The sequence below is a fragment of the Microtus pennsylvanicus genome, chromosome 6, assembly GCF_037038515.1.
Source record: "Microtus pennsylvanicus isolate mMicPen1 chromosome 6, mMicPen1.hap1, whole genome shotgun sequence".
NCBI lineage: Eukaryota > Metazoa > Chordata > Mammalia > Rodentia > Cricetidae > Microtus > Microtus pennsylvanicus.
Genome location: NC_134584.1, coordinates 81,585,550 through 81,601,364, shown reverse-complemented (window position 1 = coordinate 81,601,364; position 15,815 = coordinate 81,585,550). Strand labels below are relative to the sequence as shown.

At 42.8% G+C, this 15,815-nt stretch overlaps 1 protein-coding gene across 1 annotated transcript; it reads right to left on the bottom strand.

The window, feature by feature from the left end:
- Nucleotides 1-3,981: 3,981 nt before the first annotated feature.
- Nucleotides 3,982-14,572, bottom strand: LOC142853073 (transmembrane protein 184C-like). Its single transcript, XM_075978001.1, has 8 exons — nt 14,506-14,572; nt 14,377-14,413; nt 12,533-12,732; nt 11,729-11,803; nt 9,831-9,924; nt 7,363-7,475; nt 4,559-4,658; nt 3,982-4,137 (listed from the first exon to the last, which is right to left on the bottom strand). Exons 2-8 carry the CDS (start codon nt 14,401-14,403, stop codon nt 3,982-3,984), a joined length of 765 nt encoding a protein of 254 aa, XP_075834116.1. The 5' UTR covers nt 14,404-14,413; nt 14,506-14,572.
- Between the last annotated feature and the right edge of the window lie 1,243 nt (nt 14,573-15,815).

Genomic DNA, 15,815 nt, shown 5'->3' with positions numbered 1-15,815 from the left:
AAGGATCCTTCTTCAGATCCTTGCAGTGGAGTCAGGGCCAAGCAAGGTGCATGTTCTACACTCACAGGTCCTGGGTTCTAGCTCTAGTATTGTTTAAAAACAACAATAAAAGAAATTGAAGGCCTAGCGGTGGTGGCACACACCTTTAATACTAGCATTCAGGAGACAGAGGCAGGCGGACCTCGGTGAGCTCGAGGCCAGCCTGGTCTACAGACCAAATTTCATGACAGGCTCCAAAACTATGGAGAAACCCTGTCTCAAAAACTCAAAAGCAACAGCAACAACAGAAACCAAAACAAACTGACTCTCAGCACCGAGCCATTTCTCTGTACATAGGAACTGTTACCCTGTTAGGCTTGGATAACCCAGGGCTATGTGTGCTAGGCAAACACTCCATATTCCACCAGTCACAACCCAATTTTCTAACATCATGAACTAAAATAAAATTTTGTTCCCCAATATTGTTTTCAACTAAAAGTAGCTAATTTTTGTGCGGTTTTCTTAAATTTTACTTTTAATATCTATCTAAATGCCAATGGGAAGAACAAACTATGCCCACAATGAAGAGCGTTTCCAGTCCTTTCTTATCATGGGTATTTCATCCGGAAGGCAAAAGCACTTCTGACCATTTCTTTAGACTATATTTCCAGAAAAAGGGCTATGGGTCATGAAGGCAAACACGAGGGAAATCTCTGGAGACACACCACATTTATTTCCATTAAAAATTGTTTTGTTTGTTTTGGGTGTTTTGAGACAGGGTTTCTCTGTGTAGCACTGGCTGTCCTGGAACTCACTTTGTAGACCACGCTGGCCTCACACTCAGATCTGCCTGCCCCTGCCTCCCACCTTCTGGGACTGAAGGCATGCGCTGCAATGCCCAGAACCATTATAAACTTCCAACACTGTGTGTGGGCCAGTTACTACACTGTGGGAAGCACCACCCAAAGACACTCCAGCACCCATTTTTTTTAACTTCAGTCTTGGCGGGCAGTGGTGGTGCATGCCTTTAATTCCAGCACTTGGGAGGTGGAGGAAGGCAGATCTCTGTGAGTTTCAGGCTAGCCTGGTCTACAAAGTAAGTTCCAGGACAGCCATGACTGTTACACAGAGAAAAATCAAAACAATCAAAAACCAAAAAGTCTTCAGTCTTAATTTTCCTTTTTTTAAAAAAATATTTATTTATTTAATTATGTATACAATATTCTGTTGGTATGCCTGAAGGCCAGAAGAGGGCGCCAGACCTCTTTACAATGGTTGTGAGCCACCATGTGGTTGCTGGGAATTAAACTCAGGACCTTTGGAAGAGCAGGCAATGCTCTTAACCACTGATCCATCTCTCCAGCCTTTTTTTTTCACCCTTGTGTTTATGTATCAAGTGATTGATGATTCGGATGCAGAACTTGGAACTGAGAAGAGGTGGGCATTACCGGGGCAGGGGCCTTGGTGTGACCAGTCACCTGTGGGAGAGCTGGACTCACAGGGCGGAGATGAATCCTGGGCTGGCCGGCTCGTGAGACTGCAGGTCTGTGGTGAAGGGTTTACTCACGCACATGTGAACGCAGTCATTTCACAAATGTTTGTCGCATGCCCTAAGGACCCTGAACTTCAAAGCCCACTGTCAAGGAGAGTCAGTAGGTACCCGTCTTTCTTGGGAAATTCGGGCTTTCAGCTGGACAAGGGGGTATCCACATTTCCTGGAGTCTGATAAGTGTTGAGGAGGGGAGAGATCCCAAGCCATCAGCCAGCCTCTGGGGCCTGGCCTGCATCTGCACCTTCGACCTCCACCTGATTGCTCTTGCCCAGCTTCTTAAAGCTCTCCACAAAGGCGTTCCAGGACTCGGGCACACTTTTCTCCAGCAGCCAGCCCTCACTCTCGCACTTTGGGTCCTCGGGGTTGGACACACTTTCCAGCGCCCTGTGCAGTAGCGGAGTCGGCAGTAATGATCACTTCAAAGAGCCAGACAAGGAGTGTGACCACATCCATGGAGTTCATGAGGCCGCTGTAGTAACTCAGCAGGGAGGCCTTTATTTTCCTTTAATTCTAAATACAGAAAAGACAATTGAGTATTGAGTTCTTTCTTCTTCTTTTCTTCTTCTTCTGTTTTTTTTTTTTTTTTTTTTTTTTTTTTTTTTTTTTTTTTTTTTTTGAGACAGGGATTCTTTGTGTAGCCCTGGCTGTCCTGGAACTCACTCTGTAGACCCAGCTAGTCTCAAACTCAGAGATTTGCCTTTATGCTGGGATTAAAGGACTGTATCACCACCGCCTGGTGAATCCTTTCATTTTTATTTAAACTTTATCCTTTTGCACCAATTAGACTTTCCCTCTAACTGAACAGGCTGACTGTGTTGTTCTGCTCATTTAGAAGCACACAATGCTTTTACCCACAGCTAGGCGGTAACAAGGGCAAACAGGTGTCCACAGACAGGGAAACATCACCAAATCATTCATGAGCACATTACTGTACTTTTATATACATTAAAGCTGTTTCGAGTAACATGTACAAATGAAAAGGTTATATTTTTCTCAAGAAAAGTACCTGATAACACTCAGCAACAGAAACTAACTTAGTACAGCTATGGGGAATGATGATTTACTTACGAATTCTGAGAAGTTATTTACTATAAACAAGTAAGTCCATGCATTGTCGACACTTAAGTTCCCTTCATTGTAGACACCAGCTGTTTCACACACCCTAAAAATGGCAAAACTCAATGTTAGGACTAACCAAGCAAACCCATATCTTAATATGTCTCCTTTAGAGACTTATTTTATGTATATGAATATTCTAGTGCGTGCAGACCTGTGCACAATGTGTGTGCAGTGCTTTTGGAGGCCAGAAAACAGTGCTGGCCATGCTGGCCCTAGATTTTACTGAACCCGAGTCTTCTGCAGGACTGTGGAGTGCTCTTAACCCTGAACACACACGGAAGGTATCATGGCAGAACTACTTAGATTCTGAGACCATTTACTTCAGCAGCGCTATGGATCATCTCTTGACTCTGGTCAGGGAAAGAGAAACGTTCTTCTAGATGTGTACGATATGATTATTCCTTCTACCTTAAAGGAATGACAAACTCAGCATCATTAAACTAGAGAATCATCACCAACTCCAGAAGACAAGGCCTGATTTTGGAAAGTGTGATGGATAAACATTGATCCCAGCTCACCTTTTCCTTGTAAACAACATGGCAGATGTGTATGTGCGGACCCAGAGTATGTCCTGTGAAGACGTTGTTTTCTAATGTCTAGATATTATTTGCCTGAACCATCAGGAGGGCCCTTCTCTTCTGGGATGTCAATCCTGTCATGTTCACCCCGATGGAATGCAACAGCTGCATTCTGGGGAGTATTCGTGTCCAAAGCCCCTATACTCGCCCTGGGGAAAGGATGTCTTTGAGCCTGGAGAACCTTCACTGTGTGGTGATGAGGTAAGCCGAATTGTGTGTTCACTATGCTCTGGGCTTTCAGGACAACATCCCGTTTGAGATTACCTCTCGTTCCTTCTATAAGACAATATAAAATTAATAGCCAAAAGTTAATTTTACTACTGTAAACATAATTCTATAACCACTCCCTCCCTTCCCCTCTTTGTCTTCCCCAAATCTGAAGAGCCTGTATCATGGCACTGCTTTCCATATTTTCTCATTTCTTAAATTACTAGAGTAAATGACCTTCCTTATCTTATGTATTTGGGTCAGGATGCCACACAAGCATGAGGACCTGAGTTCGATCCTCAGCACGGGTACAAAGCTGGGCATGTTTGTAGTCCCCGTGCTAGCAAGGCAGAGATAGGATCCCTGGGGCCCTCTGGTCAGCCATCCTAGCTGAGCCCCAGGACAGCGAGAGACCCTGTTCCAAAACTCAAGCCAAACATCCCGAGGGACCACACCTGAGCTTCATCTCTGACCCCATGTGCACAACACACAAACCTAGCTTCCCAATATACACACTTACACTAACAGAAGTTAAACAGCTGTTACTTACATAAACATCTCGGTAATATCAGACACATCAAACATTGCTAGGAAGGAGTCGAAGCATGAGCCTTCCTCTCCTTCTTTTATATAGGGGTCATAGGGAAAAAAATAATTATTTCCAAATGCCGCCAAAAGCATCCAAACGCTGGTGATGAAATCCTACAAAAGTCACACAAATATCAGACATCTTTGGGCTTCGATCTAATTTTTCAAATTGCTAACTTTTCAAAGTTATAGTGTCAATAATTTTGAAACAGAATCCTGATTATATTCCTTTTCAACATTTTTCCCCACTTCATAACATGACAAGCAAAGTTTGCATCTCTTTTGCTTTCCCTCACTCAAGAATTTCTCAATGCATTACAGAAGCACTGAAAGGAACCATGCAGACATAAGCGGACCAGGAATACAATCAGTACCCATCAGTCCCTATGGGCCGTTTCTCTCTGATTCTTGCTCCTCACTACAGAGTAAGCTAACAGTCTTGCCCACTGTTTGCACGTTGGCAGGTTCTGGGCATCACTGCATTAAATAGCTTAAACAGTAACACCCCCCTGAGTTTAGAGACAGCCCAACTTACTTGCAGGCCTATGGCTGTAGCTTCAGGACTTTGCCATTCCTTTGAGAGTGTCTCTGAAATTATTCCAACTTTTAGCAACGCAGCTATAATTACTCCTTGCCTGGATGTCAAAAAGAAGAGGTAAATGTCAAATCTAAATCATAAAATGACCAGCTGTTTTATGCAATTAGGGGCTAGGGAGGTGGCTCGGTAGGCGAAGCACTTGTTGTACAAGAGTGAGGAAGGTCCTAAGTGAGAAGCACAGAACCCAGGTAAGGCGGGCATGTAGCACACACACGTAAACCAGCGTTCCTGAGGGGAGCTGAGAGGTGGAACACAGTCCGGGGAAGACCGCAGGCCAGCAAGCCTTGTGTGTGTACAGTGAACAATTAAGAGACCCTCACCTCAATGCAAGACACGGACACCCAAAGCTCCTCATCTCCACATGCACACATGACATGGGCATGTTCCCACTCACAATAAACACATACATAACATATACACAAAAAGATTAAAATACACAACCACAAACAGTGAAGGCCTCCAAACTATCCTGCCTTCAGGACATACTCCCAAACAAACTGTGTTTACATTAAATTATATGCACCTTGCCTTACAAATGTATTAGCTTTTTAAGATGAATTTCATTATGTATTGCCAGAACTTCAGCATTTGATTTACATATCTTTTTTGTTGTTGTTTTGAAACCAGGTACAAATAATTCGATTCTGCGTTCTAACAGTGTGTTTACATGTGCCTACTAGGACTTTATTTTATTATTTTAATTTCTTTATTTAGATACAGGGTCTTTCTATGCAACCCTGGTTGTTCTAGAACTTGCTATGTTGAACCAACCTGGCCTTGGCCTTGAACATAAGATCTGGCTACCTCTGCCTCCCAAGTTCTGAGACTAAAGGCATGTGCCATCACACCTAGATAATTACTAGGATCAAAAAAATGACTATTTATTTTCGGCCGTGTATGTGAGATCGGAGGACAACCCGCTGGCGCCATTTCTTTCCCTCTACCGTGGGCTCTTGGGTGGAACTCCCCTCATCAGGCTTGGCAAAGGCAAGCCTCTCTTCCTACTGACCCACGCCATGGATCTACTACTCTGTCTTATTCCCCCTCTCTTTATGATTAGTGAGTGTGGCAGAGTCTCTGAGGGCAGCTGTGTTCTCTATTTCTGCTTTTACAAGGGTGCTGGGGATCAATCTCAATTCTTTGGTGTGCACAGCAAGGGCCTTTCCCTGCTGAGCTATCCTGCCAGCTTATGGGTTATCTGAATTAGAATACTGTTGAGTTCCAGAAGTTTTTCTAGCATAAATTACGTCTGTAGAAGACTGCACATGATGTGTGCCCTCAGATGCTAATCATTACTCTGGCAGTGCAATTCCATGAATGTTTTGTCTCTTTTCCCGTTACTGAACTGCTAAACTGGATAGATTTGTCTATGTAACTCTTATTACCTAGCCTGTTACTAATCTAACACCACGTCTAGGTTTGTTTGTTTGCTTTGTGACACCAAGGACAGGCAGTAGGGCCTTGTCTACACTATGCGGACACTCAAATGTATCTCCATCCCTACCTTGTATTTTAAAGGACACACACTGATAAACATTTCCTCACGCCATTAAATGTCTTCTCCTAAACTGATACTGTTTTATTCATGACAATAATTTTAAACAGTTTATTTTATTCATTTTGAGGCAGGGTCACACTATGTACCTCTGACTGGTCTCACACTTGCTATGTAGACCCTGCTAGCCTTGAACTCATAGAGAACCACCTGCTTCTGCCTCCCCGGGGAGTTCTGGGATTAAAGGGTACACTACCACACTCAGCAGAACTATAATTTTAACGATGGTATCAAGATAGTTAGGCTATCTCAAATTATCTTCATCTTTTAAATGTCATAGTGGCTGTCTGACTACTTCTTTGATTGTTTAGATACAAGATCACACACAGTGGCATAGGCTAATCTACAACTTCCTATAGAGAGCAGGCTGCCATCAAACTCAATGAGATTCTCTTGGTTTACCCTGAGTGTTGGGACTACAGGTATATACCACCACACAGGACTAAGACTGGGTTTTAAAAATACTTTTAAAAACTATTTTTTAATATTTAGTTTTGTGTGAGTTTTGCCTGCATGTGAATATACAAGTAGAGTATCTGTAGATACCAGAAGAGGATATTAGAATCATCTGGATCTGAAACTGCAGAGGGTTGTGACCACTAACTTTGTTGGTATTGGGAACTCAACCCAGATCCTCCAAAAGAATAACAAGGGCTCTTATCTGCTGAGCCATTTTTGCAGCCCTGATTTTGTAAATCCTACAAAAGCTAAACGGATGGGTTTAAAAAACATTGCTATGTGTGTGCGCGCAAGTGTGTCTCTGTGTGTATGTCTGTGTGTGTGCGTGTGTGTGTGTGGGTGAGAGAGAGAGAGAGAGAGAGAGAGAGAGAGAGAGAGAGACTGAGACTGTGCAAGTATGTGCATGTGTCACAGAGGTCAGAAGAGGGCTTCGGGTCCCTTGAACTAGGGTGACATAAGGTTGTGAGTCGCCATACATGGCTGCTGGGGACAAACTTTGGTCCTCTGGATATGTGCAACAAACTCTAACTGCTGAGCCTCTCTCTCTCCAGCCCAAGGACGTGTGCCTAGTTTAGACTGGCCTTGAACGGGTGGTCCTGCCTCAGTTTCCCAAGGGCTGGGACCACTGAGTCTGGCACGGTCTTCACATTACTCTAAAAAACTCCCTTAAACAACAGTTTTATTGGCATTTATAAAGAAAGAATATTTAAGAGCACGCAATACTTACAAGAATGAGAGCCAGACTACCATTTTGATGCAAACAAACTTGCCAACAGGTTTTAGACCTCTGAGCTCTTCTTTCAGCATTTTATAAAACAGCCAGATGCAGTACACGGCAAACTAGAAACAAAAGCAACATTCATCATTCTGCAGTAGAAAGACAGGGACTGACTCTTAAAGCTGAAACCAGAGCCTGCTCTACAGGAACATTCCAGGTGGAACTTAAGGCTGATTAGTCAATGTTTTAGTGCTTTTAATACGTTACTGCAGAGGTATACATGTGAAATTTCTCAAGACATATGTGCCATTTTTCTGAACGTGTTTCTAAGTATTCACATACTGTAACTCAAGCAATAAACAAATGACGTGAACAGAAGATTTTTTTCATTCAAAAGAGAAGGGAAACATACCTGTTAAGCTTTTAAACACAAGTTATCGTCAATTTTTATAAAAACTCAATTATTATTATTATTAGCTAGTCTCTTGTGTAACATTTACACAACACACATACATACACGGTTTATAAATCAACACATTAAATAAGTACAGTTTCAATAATATTGTGACCATTATATCTACATCATACAAATTTCCTTGAGAGCAGTCCGTTAGTCCAGCTGGTCTGACTTCTTAGAATACATGTTCATGACGTCAGAGTCAGTTCTAAAGACCAACCAGGACTTCAGCAGAAAGAAGCGTCTCTGAAAGCTGACTTTCCCCATTAAAATGATAAGACACTTTATGCTCATTTAAACTACTCCAGGACAGGAAAGCAGTAAGGATCCTTCTTCAGATTCTTGCAGTGGAGTCAGGGCCAAGCAAGGTGCATGTTCTACACTCACAGGTCCTGGGTTCTAGCTCTAGTATTGTTAAAAAAAAAAACAATAAAAGAAATTGAAGGCCTAGCGGTGGTGGCATACACCTTTAATACTAGCATTCAGGAGACAGAGGCAGGCGGACCTCGGTGAGCTCGAGGCCAGCCTGGTCTACAGACCAAATTTCATGACAGGCTCCAAAACTATGGAGAAACCCTGTCTCAAAAACTCAAAAGCAACAGCAACAACAGAAACCAAAACAAACTGACTCTCGGCACCGAGCCATTTCTCTGTACATAGGAACTGTTACCCTGTTAGGTTGGGATCATACCCAGGGCTATGTGTGCTAGGCAAACACTCCATATTCCACCAGCCACAACCCATTTTCTAACATCTGTCATGAACTAAAATAAAATTTTGTTCCCCAATATTGTTTTCAACTAAAAGTAGCTAATTTTTGTGCGGTTTTCTTAAATTTTACTTTTAATATCTATCTAAATGTCAATGGGAAGAACAAACTATGCCCACAATGAAGAGCGTTTCCAGTCCTTTCTTACCATGGGTATTTCATCCGGAAGGCAAAAGCACTTCTGACCATTTCTTTAGACTACATTTCCAGAAAAAGGACTATGGGTCATGAAGGCAAACAAGAGGGAAATCTCTGGAGACACACCACATTTATTTCCATTAAAAATTGTTTTGTTTGTTTTGGGTGTTTTGAGACAGGGTTTCTCTGTGTAGCACTGGCTGTCCTGGAACTCACTTTGTAGACCACGCTGGCCTCACACTCAGATCTGCCTGCCCCTGCCTCCCAGAACCATGCGCTGCCATGCCCAGAACCATTATAAACTTCCAACACTGTGTGTGGGCCACTGTATTTCAGTTACTACACTGTTGGAAGCCCCACCCAAAGACACTCCTTACAGCCCTTAAGTTCCTAGACAGCACCCATTTTTTTTTTTTAAACTTCAGTCTTGGCGGGCAGTGGTGGTGCATGCCTTTAATTCCAAAACTTGGGAGGTGGAGGAAGGTAGATCTCTGTGAGTTTCAGGCTAGCCTGGTCTACAAAGCAAGTTCCAGGACAGCCATGACTGTTACACAGAGAAAAATCAAAACTAACAAAAACCAAAAAATCTTAATTCTAAATACAGAAAAGACAATTGAGTATTGAGTTCTTTTTCTTTTCTTCTTCTTCTTCTTTTTTTTTTGAGACAGGGTTTCTTTGTGTAGCCCTGGCTGTCCTGGAACTCACTCTGTAGACCCAGCTAGTCTCAAACTCAGAGATTTGCCTTTATGCTGTGATTAAAGGACTGTATCACCACCGCCTGGTGAATCCTTTCATTTTTATTTAAACTTTATCCTTTTGCACCAATTAGACTTTCCCTCTAACTGAACAGGCTGACTGTGTTGTTCTGCTCATTTAGAAGCACACAATGCTTTTACCCACAGCTAGGCGGTAACAAGGGCAAACAGGAGTCCACAGACAGGGAAACATCACCAAATCATTCATCAACACATTACTGTACTTTTATATACATTAAAGCTGTTTCGAGTAACATGTACAAATGAAAAGGTTATATTTTTCTCAAGAAAAGTACCTGATAACACTCAGCAACAGAAACTAACTTAGTACAGCTATGGGGAATGATGATTTACTTACGAATTCTGACAAGTTATTTACTATAAACAAGTAAGTCCATGCATTGTCGACACTTAAGTTCCCTTCTTTGTAGACACCAGCTGTTTCACACACCCTAAAAATGGCAAAACTCAAAGTTATGACTAACCAAGCAAACCCATATCTTAATATGTCTCCTTTAGAGACTTATTTTATGTATATGGATTTTCTACTGCATGCAGACCTGTACACAATGTGTGTGCAGTGCCTTTGGAGGCCAGAAAAGGGTGCTGGCCACGCTGGCCCTAGATGTTACTGAACCCGAGGCCTATGCAGGAGTTCGGAGTGCTCTTAACCACTGCGTGCTCTCAGCGCTGAACACACACTTAAGAATTCCGAGACCATTTACTTCAGCAGCACTATGGATCATCTCTTGACTCTGGTCACAGAGAGAGGACATTCTTCTAGATGTGTATGATATGATTATTCCTTCTACCTTAAGGGAATGACAAACTCAGCATCATTAAACTAGAGAATCATCACTAACTCCAGCAGACAAGGCCTGATTTTGGAAAATGTGACGGATAAATATTGATCCCAGCTCACCTTTTCCCTGTAAACTACCTGGCAGATGCATATCTGCGGACCTAGACCCCCCGCCAGGTAATTATTAGCCTAAGTACTGGGTTTTGCACTTGTCCATTTTCTAAGCAGCAAACACATCTTAAGCCATAAAGCACTCCAGCTCAAAGGTAGAATAAAGAACTGACCTGGTTTGTTTCAATGTGGCTGTCTTTATTTTGTGAGCTGCAGAACTTTGAATTTCATGCAAGGAATCATATAAATTGACACTTTGGATATTTTTAGGGAACGTTTCCTGGGTAGTTTTATTATGCTTCTTATTTGACATCAGATGCTTTTTGTCTGTGTTTGAGACTCAGTCTATGTAGACCATGCTGGCCTCAAACTCACAGAGATCTGCTACCCTCTGCCTCCTCAGTGCTGGAATGAAAGGTGTGTTGCTTTCATTGGTTAATGAATAAAGAAAATGCCTTGGCCTAGTTGATAGGGCACAACTTAGGTAGGTGGAGAAAACAGAACTAAATGCTGGGAGGAAGAAAGCAGAGTCAGAGAGAAGCCATGATCCTCCACCTGAGATGGACGCTGATTAGAATCTCTAGTAAGCCACTGCCACGTGGCGATACACAGATTAATGGAGATAGGTTAAACTAATATGTAAGAGTCAGCCAATAAGAAGTTAGAGCTAATGGCCAAGCAGTTTTCATTAATAGTTTCTGTGTGGTTATTTCAGGTGTAAGCTAGCCAGGTGGCTGGGACAAACAAGGGGCCCCTGCTCCTTGTAACAAAAGACAGTGCTCCTAATAAAACTTTTTTTAGAGACAGGGTTTCTCTGTGTGGCCCTGGCTGTAGACCAGACTGGTTTGAACTCACTGAGATTCTCCTGCCTCTGCCTCCCAAATGCTGGGATTACAGGTGTGTGCCACCACGCCCAACTCCTATTAACTCTTAACAAGGTAGAAAATAAACCTCTTTGGTTAACCCAAAGGAGATTTTATTTTTTGTGTTTTACAGCCTGCTCTCAAAAGAATGTAAATCTTGTGACAATTCTTGCATTGTTCACTGTAGTAGATTCCAGCTTTTACATATGGATTTACATTATTAATCAACATTGATTTTCTACTTGTTTTTCCCATTTAAGAATTATTTTTTAAGACAGGGCCCAGTCTGAACTTGAACTCTCAATTCTCCCGAATCTACCTTGAAGTGCTAGGATTATTTGCCATTCTCTACACTTGGTTTCTGTGGAATTAAATCTAAGGCTTTGTGCATACAAACAAACACTCTTATTAACTGAGCTGTATTCCCTGGCATATATCAAGAAGATAAAATAAACCCAGCTCCAGAAAGGTCACACTTACATTGTTGTCAGAGTGGTGACTAGCCTAATGACAGCATATTGTAACATCCCCCATCTGCACATGCAATTAACCATTCTGCAAGAGAAGAGAACACCAAAGTTCAACTATTCAGTGGCATCAGAGCATCTCAAAGCCTCCAAATTAAAGTCACAAGGCGTGGAACAGGAGGAGAAGAAAGTACTGGGACCTTGGTCTTTCCTTGTTTCCCACTCTTGCCATGATATACCTCAAATCAACAGGACCCAATGATCTCATCAACAGTGCAAATAAACCCGATTATCTCAGAAATTTTTGATAGAAGTGACAATGAAAGCTCTAACACACACTCCAGGAGAGAAACTGAGGCACAGATCAACTGTGCATATGTACCTGTGCATATGTAAGAGTGTGTTCCCAGAAAGATTTCCTGGGACAAGGGAGTCACCGAGGGTGGCAGCATATTCTCCAGGCTGTGGTCTGGACTGCACAGAGGAGGCGGTGAGCTGAGCTCCTGCCGCACACCTTCCCACCACAATGGACTGGCTCCACAAACTCTCTTCCTTAGTTGCTCTTGGCAGTCATTTTGTCCCAGCAGTGAGACAATTAGTGTGTGATCACAGACAAGATCACAGAGGCTCCTATTCCCAGCTGTAAAAAGGATGCTGACTAAATGTTTTCTAATGTTCTCTCCTACAATTCACTGATGAACTTTTCTACCGGAGTGATCACTTGCAACATAAAAAGAAAACAAAACAACAAGCAATAAAAACAGCTGGCTGATACTGAAAGCCCACGCGGAGGCTCACTAAAGACAAACATACTTACTCTCCCCTAGCCCATGGTGGACAGCAGCACAGAAAGGGGAGACGCTGGTGTTTAGTTTCGAGGTGTAGCATCACACGGGGGGATTGGATTTGTACGTAGTTCCTCATTAAGATCATAAAGTTATAAAGGACGAAAGCCTCGTAGCAGTCCTTGCAGGTATCCACATAGACGGCTACTTTAGGAAACTTCATAGAGAGCCACTACGAGAAAACAAGACGTTAAAGACCTGTCGCCGACATAACATGACTTCACCCCACTCACAGAAGCTAACTCTAGAGCCTGGAGATCGTTTCCCATGCTTGCCGCAAACTACCATAATCCAGAATGGATTCACTTGGGGAGGAGGCCAGGGAATGCAAGGCTGCATTCCATCACTGAGCTGCATCCCCAGCCCTGTAACACATGCCTTGATGTGCAACAAGCAGCTTCAATACAGCTAACAAAACAGGTAAGTGCTGGGGCAAATAAGGAATATAAAAAGAAAAGTTAATTAACTGTGTTCTCAAGTTATCCGAAATTAAGGGAAAAATGATCACAGAAAATGCTCCTGAAGACATCTGTGTGTGTGTGTGTGTGTGTCTTTCTTGTTTTTTTTTTTTTTTTCCAGACAGGGTCTACGTAACCTGGATATTCTGGAACTCACTAGGTAGACCAGGCTGGCCTCCAACTCACAGAGTTCCACCTGAGGGATGGGATTAAAGGTGTGCAACACCACACCTGGCTAAAGCCATTTTCTTATAACTAACCACCAGAGTAGTTACATCCACTGTGGAAAGTCTTTTGTCCTTTCCTTTTTCTCCTCTTTTGGGGGGCGAGGTGACAAAATAATAACGGGAAAGCGTGATAGTGATCCTTGAGAATCTGCATCCATGGGTTCAGCCAACCCTGGAGCAGATACCTGTAAAACAGCCCCTGACCCCAGGTCTGCACTCTGGAACGCAGTATACAGACCAGGCTGGTCTTGAACTCATGGGGTTCTCTTATCTGCACCCCTATCTCCTCAACCTCCAGGGCTGTCACTATTATTAATTTCAAGCATATATTAAAGAGTAGTGGTGAGAGAATACATCCCTACAATATGCCTACAACTGTCTTTAAGATAATCGCAGGAAAAGAGCTACACATTAGAAATATTTGAAACAGCTTCATTTTTCATTACATTATCTTCTTTACCAACATTTTAAAAAAGTAAGTTAGCCAGTTGCAGTGGTATATGCCTTTAATCCTAGCACTAGGGAGACAGACAGGTGCTGTGGGACAATGGTCTGCAACCTGTCAATCCTATTTTAATACAGCAGAAGTATAGGTGAGGCGACAAGAACAGGAGAATTCTGGGAAGAGGAAAGATTCAGTCTGTGGTCCTCACTCAGCTGCAGAGGAAACAAGATGAAACTAGCCTCACTGATATAAGCCACTGAGCCATGTGGCTTAACACAGACAAGAATTACGAGCTAATGTAAGATATAAGGATGAGTTAATAAGAAGCCCGAGATAATAGGCCAACCAGTTCATAATTAATGTAGAGTTCTGTGTGTTTCTTTGGGACTGAACAGCTGTAGGACTGGGGGAGACAGAAACCTCTGTCAAAAAACTGGGAGCCCCCTGTAAGTTCAGGGTCAACCTGGTCTCCAGAGTGAGTTTCAGTACAGCCAGAAATACAGTGAGACCCTATCTCAAAAATAAAAAGAGAGAGAGGGAGAGAGGGAGAGAGGGGGAGAGAGAGAGAGAGAGAGAGAGAGAGAGAGAGAGAGAGAGAGAGAGAGAGGAGAGAGAGAGAGAGAGAGAGAGATGAGCCATCTCTCCAGCCCAAAAGTTCTTAATGCAATACAATAAAATATACTTACGCTACTCAAACTGTATATTGGAACCATCCAAAGAATTCTATCGAAAGTAAAACATATAATAACATTTAATATCATGTTTATGAATTATGTCAGTCAACACTAGTAGTAGCAAATATATTAAGACTTGACCTTATAATCGGCTTCTGAAGCTCTGGTTGCGTGAAATGCAGTAAGTGGTGCACAATCCCCCAGAGGGACACAGGGATTGTCAACAGCACCAAGACACCAGCAATAAGCCATGGTTGTATGTGCATTCCAGCCTTGAAAAACAAAAGAACACATTAGTTTAGATTCTGATATTAAAACTACAAAGATCAATATTTTTTATTTCTTATGTTTTCATTTGATTTCTAATCCTGCTTGGCATTTCCAAAATAATTAGTAACAATTTTTAAAAAAGATTTACTTTTTAAAAACTTCTACGAATGTTTGTGTCTGTGTGTGGGTATGTGCATGTGTGGGCATCTGCTGAGGCCAGAAGAGGGCGCTAGAGTCCTTGGACCTGGAGTTAGAGGGGTGTGAGAGCACACACCTTTAGTGTGCGGCCAAGGAGGAGGCTCCAGGACACCAAAAGAGCCCTCCTCGAACAAAACAAAACATTCCCATACTATCTTTGCCCACAGAATCATGTCTGAGTGAGGACCAGCACCGTGTGTGCCAAGGACTGATGCAGACCAAGTGCCTCACAGAGTGCTGCTAGGAGGAAAGTTCCATGTCGAGCAGTCATAAACCATGCGACAGGAAAAACAAGCCACCACAGCCACCGCTGCAGTCACGTGGCACAGCACGGCAGCGCTGTGGGCACTTCTCTCTGCCTCAGTGTCCTCGTCCACAGAGGGAATCTCCTGTACTCAGCATTTCTCAGAGGGTTAAATAAAATCATAGTTACAGATTGAATGAGAGCGATCTTGAGGATATGCTCTAGCTAATACCTCTAACCTTAAAGACAAAACAAAGCCTTTGTAATCTCAGTCTTCTCTGCCCATGGTGCTATCATTTCTCAGGGCCCTTCAGAGTCAAATCTTCAAAACTCAAAGATTCTCCGGATTCTAAGCTTGCACCACACATTCCCACTTAAACAGTTCTGTTCTGGCTTTAGTCCTTCAACTGCAGTGAAATCACTGAGCTCCCAATGACCTTTCTACTTGTGAAACGTGACAGGCAAGGTGGCAACAATGGACACCAGCCAAAATGTTCCCCGAAACCCTCCTTCCCAGGCATTCACTTTGTTCTTTGTAATTTCCTGTGAAATACTGGTGCCAGGTCCTTTGCCATTGTTCCTTCTCTGCGTCCTTGATCTAAAGCATTCTCTAACTGCGGACATTGACTGAAGTCTGACCATACCTAGGAGTACACCTGTGGGAGTACCTAGGTGTGCTCCCCTTTCAGAGGCTGAAACCTAACCTCGAATGCCAACGGCCATATTTGGACGTAAGGCT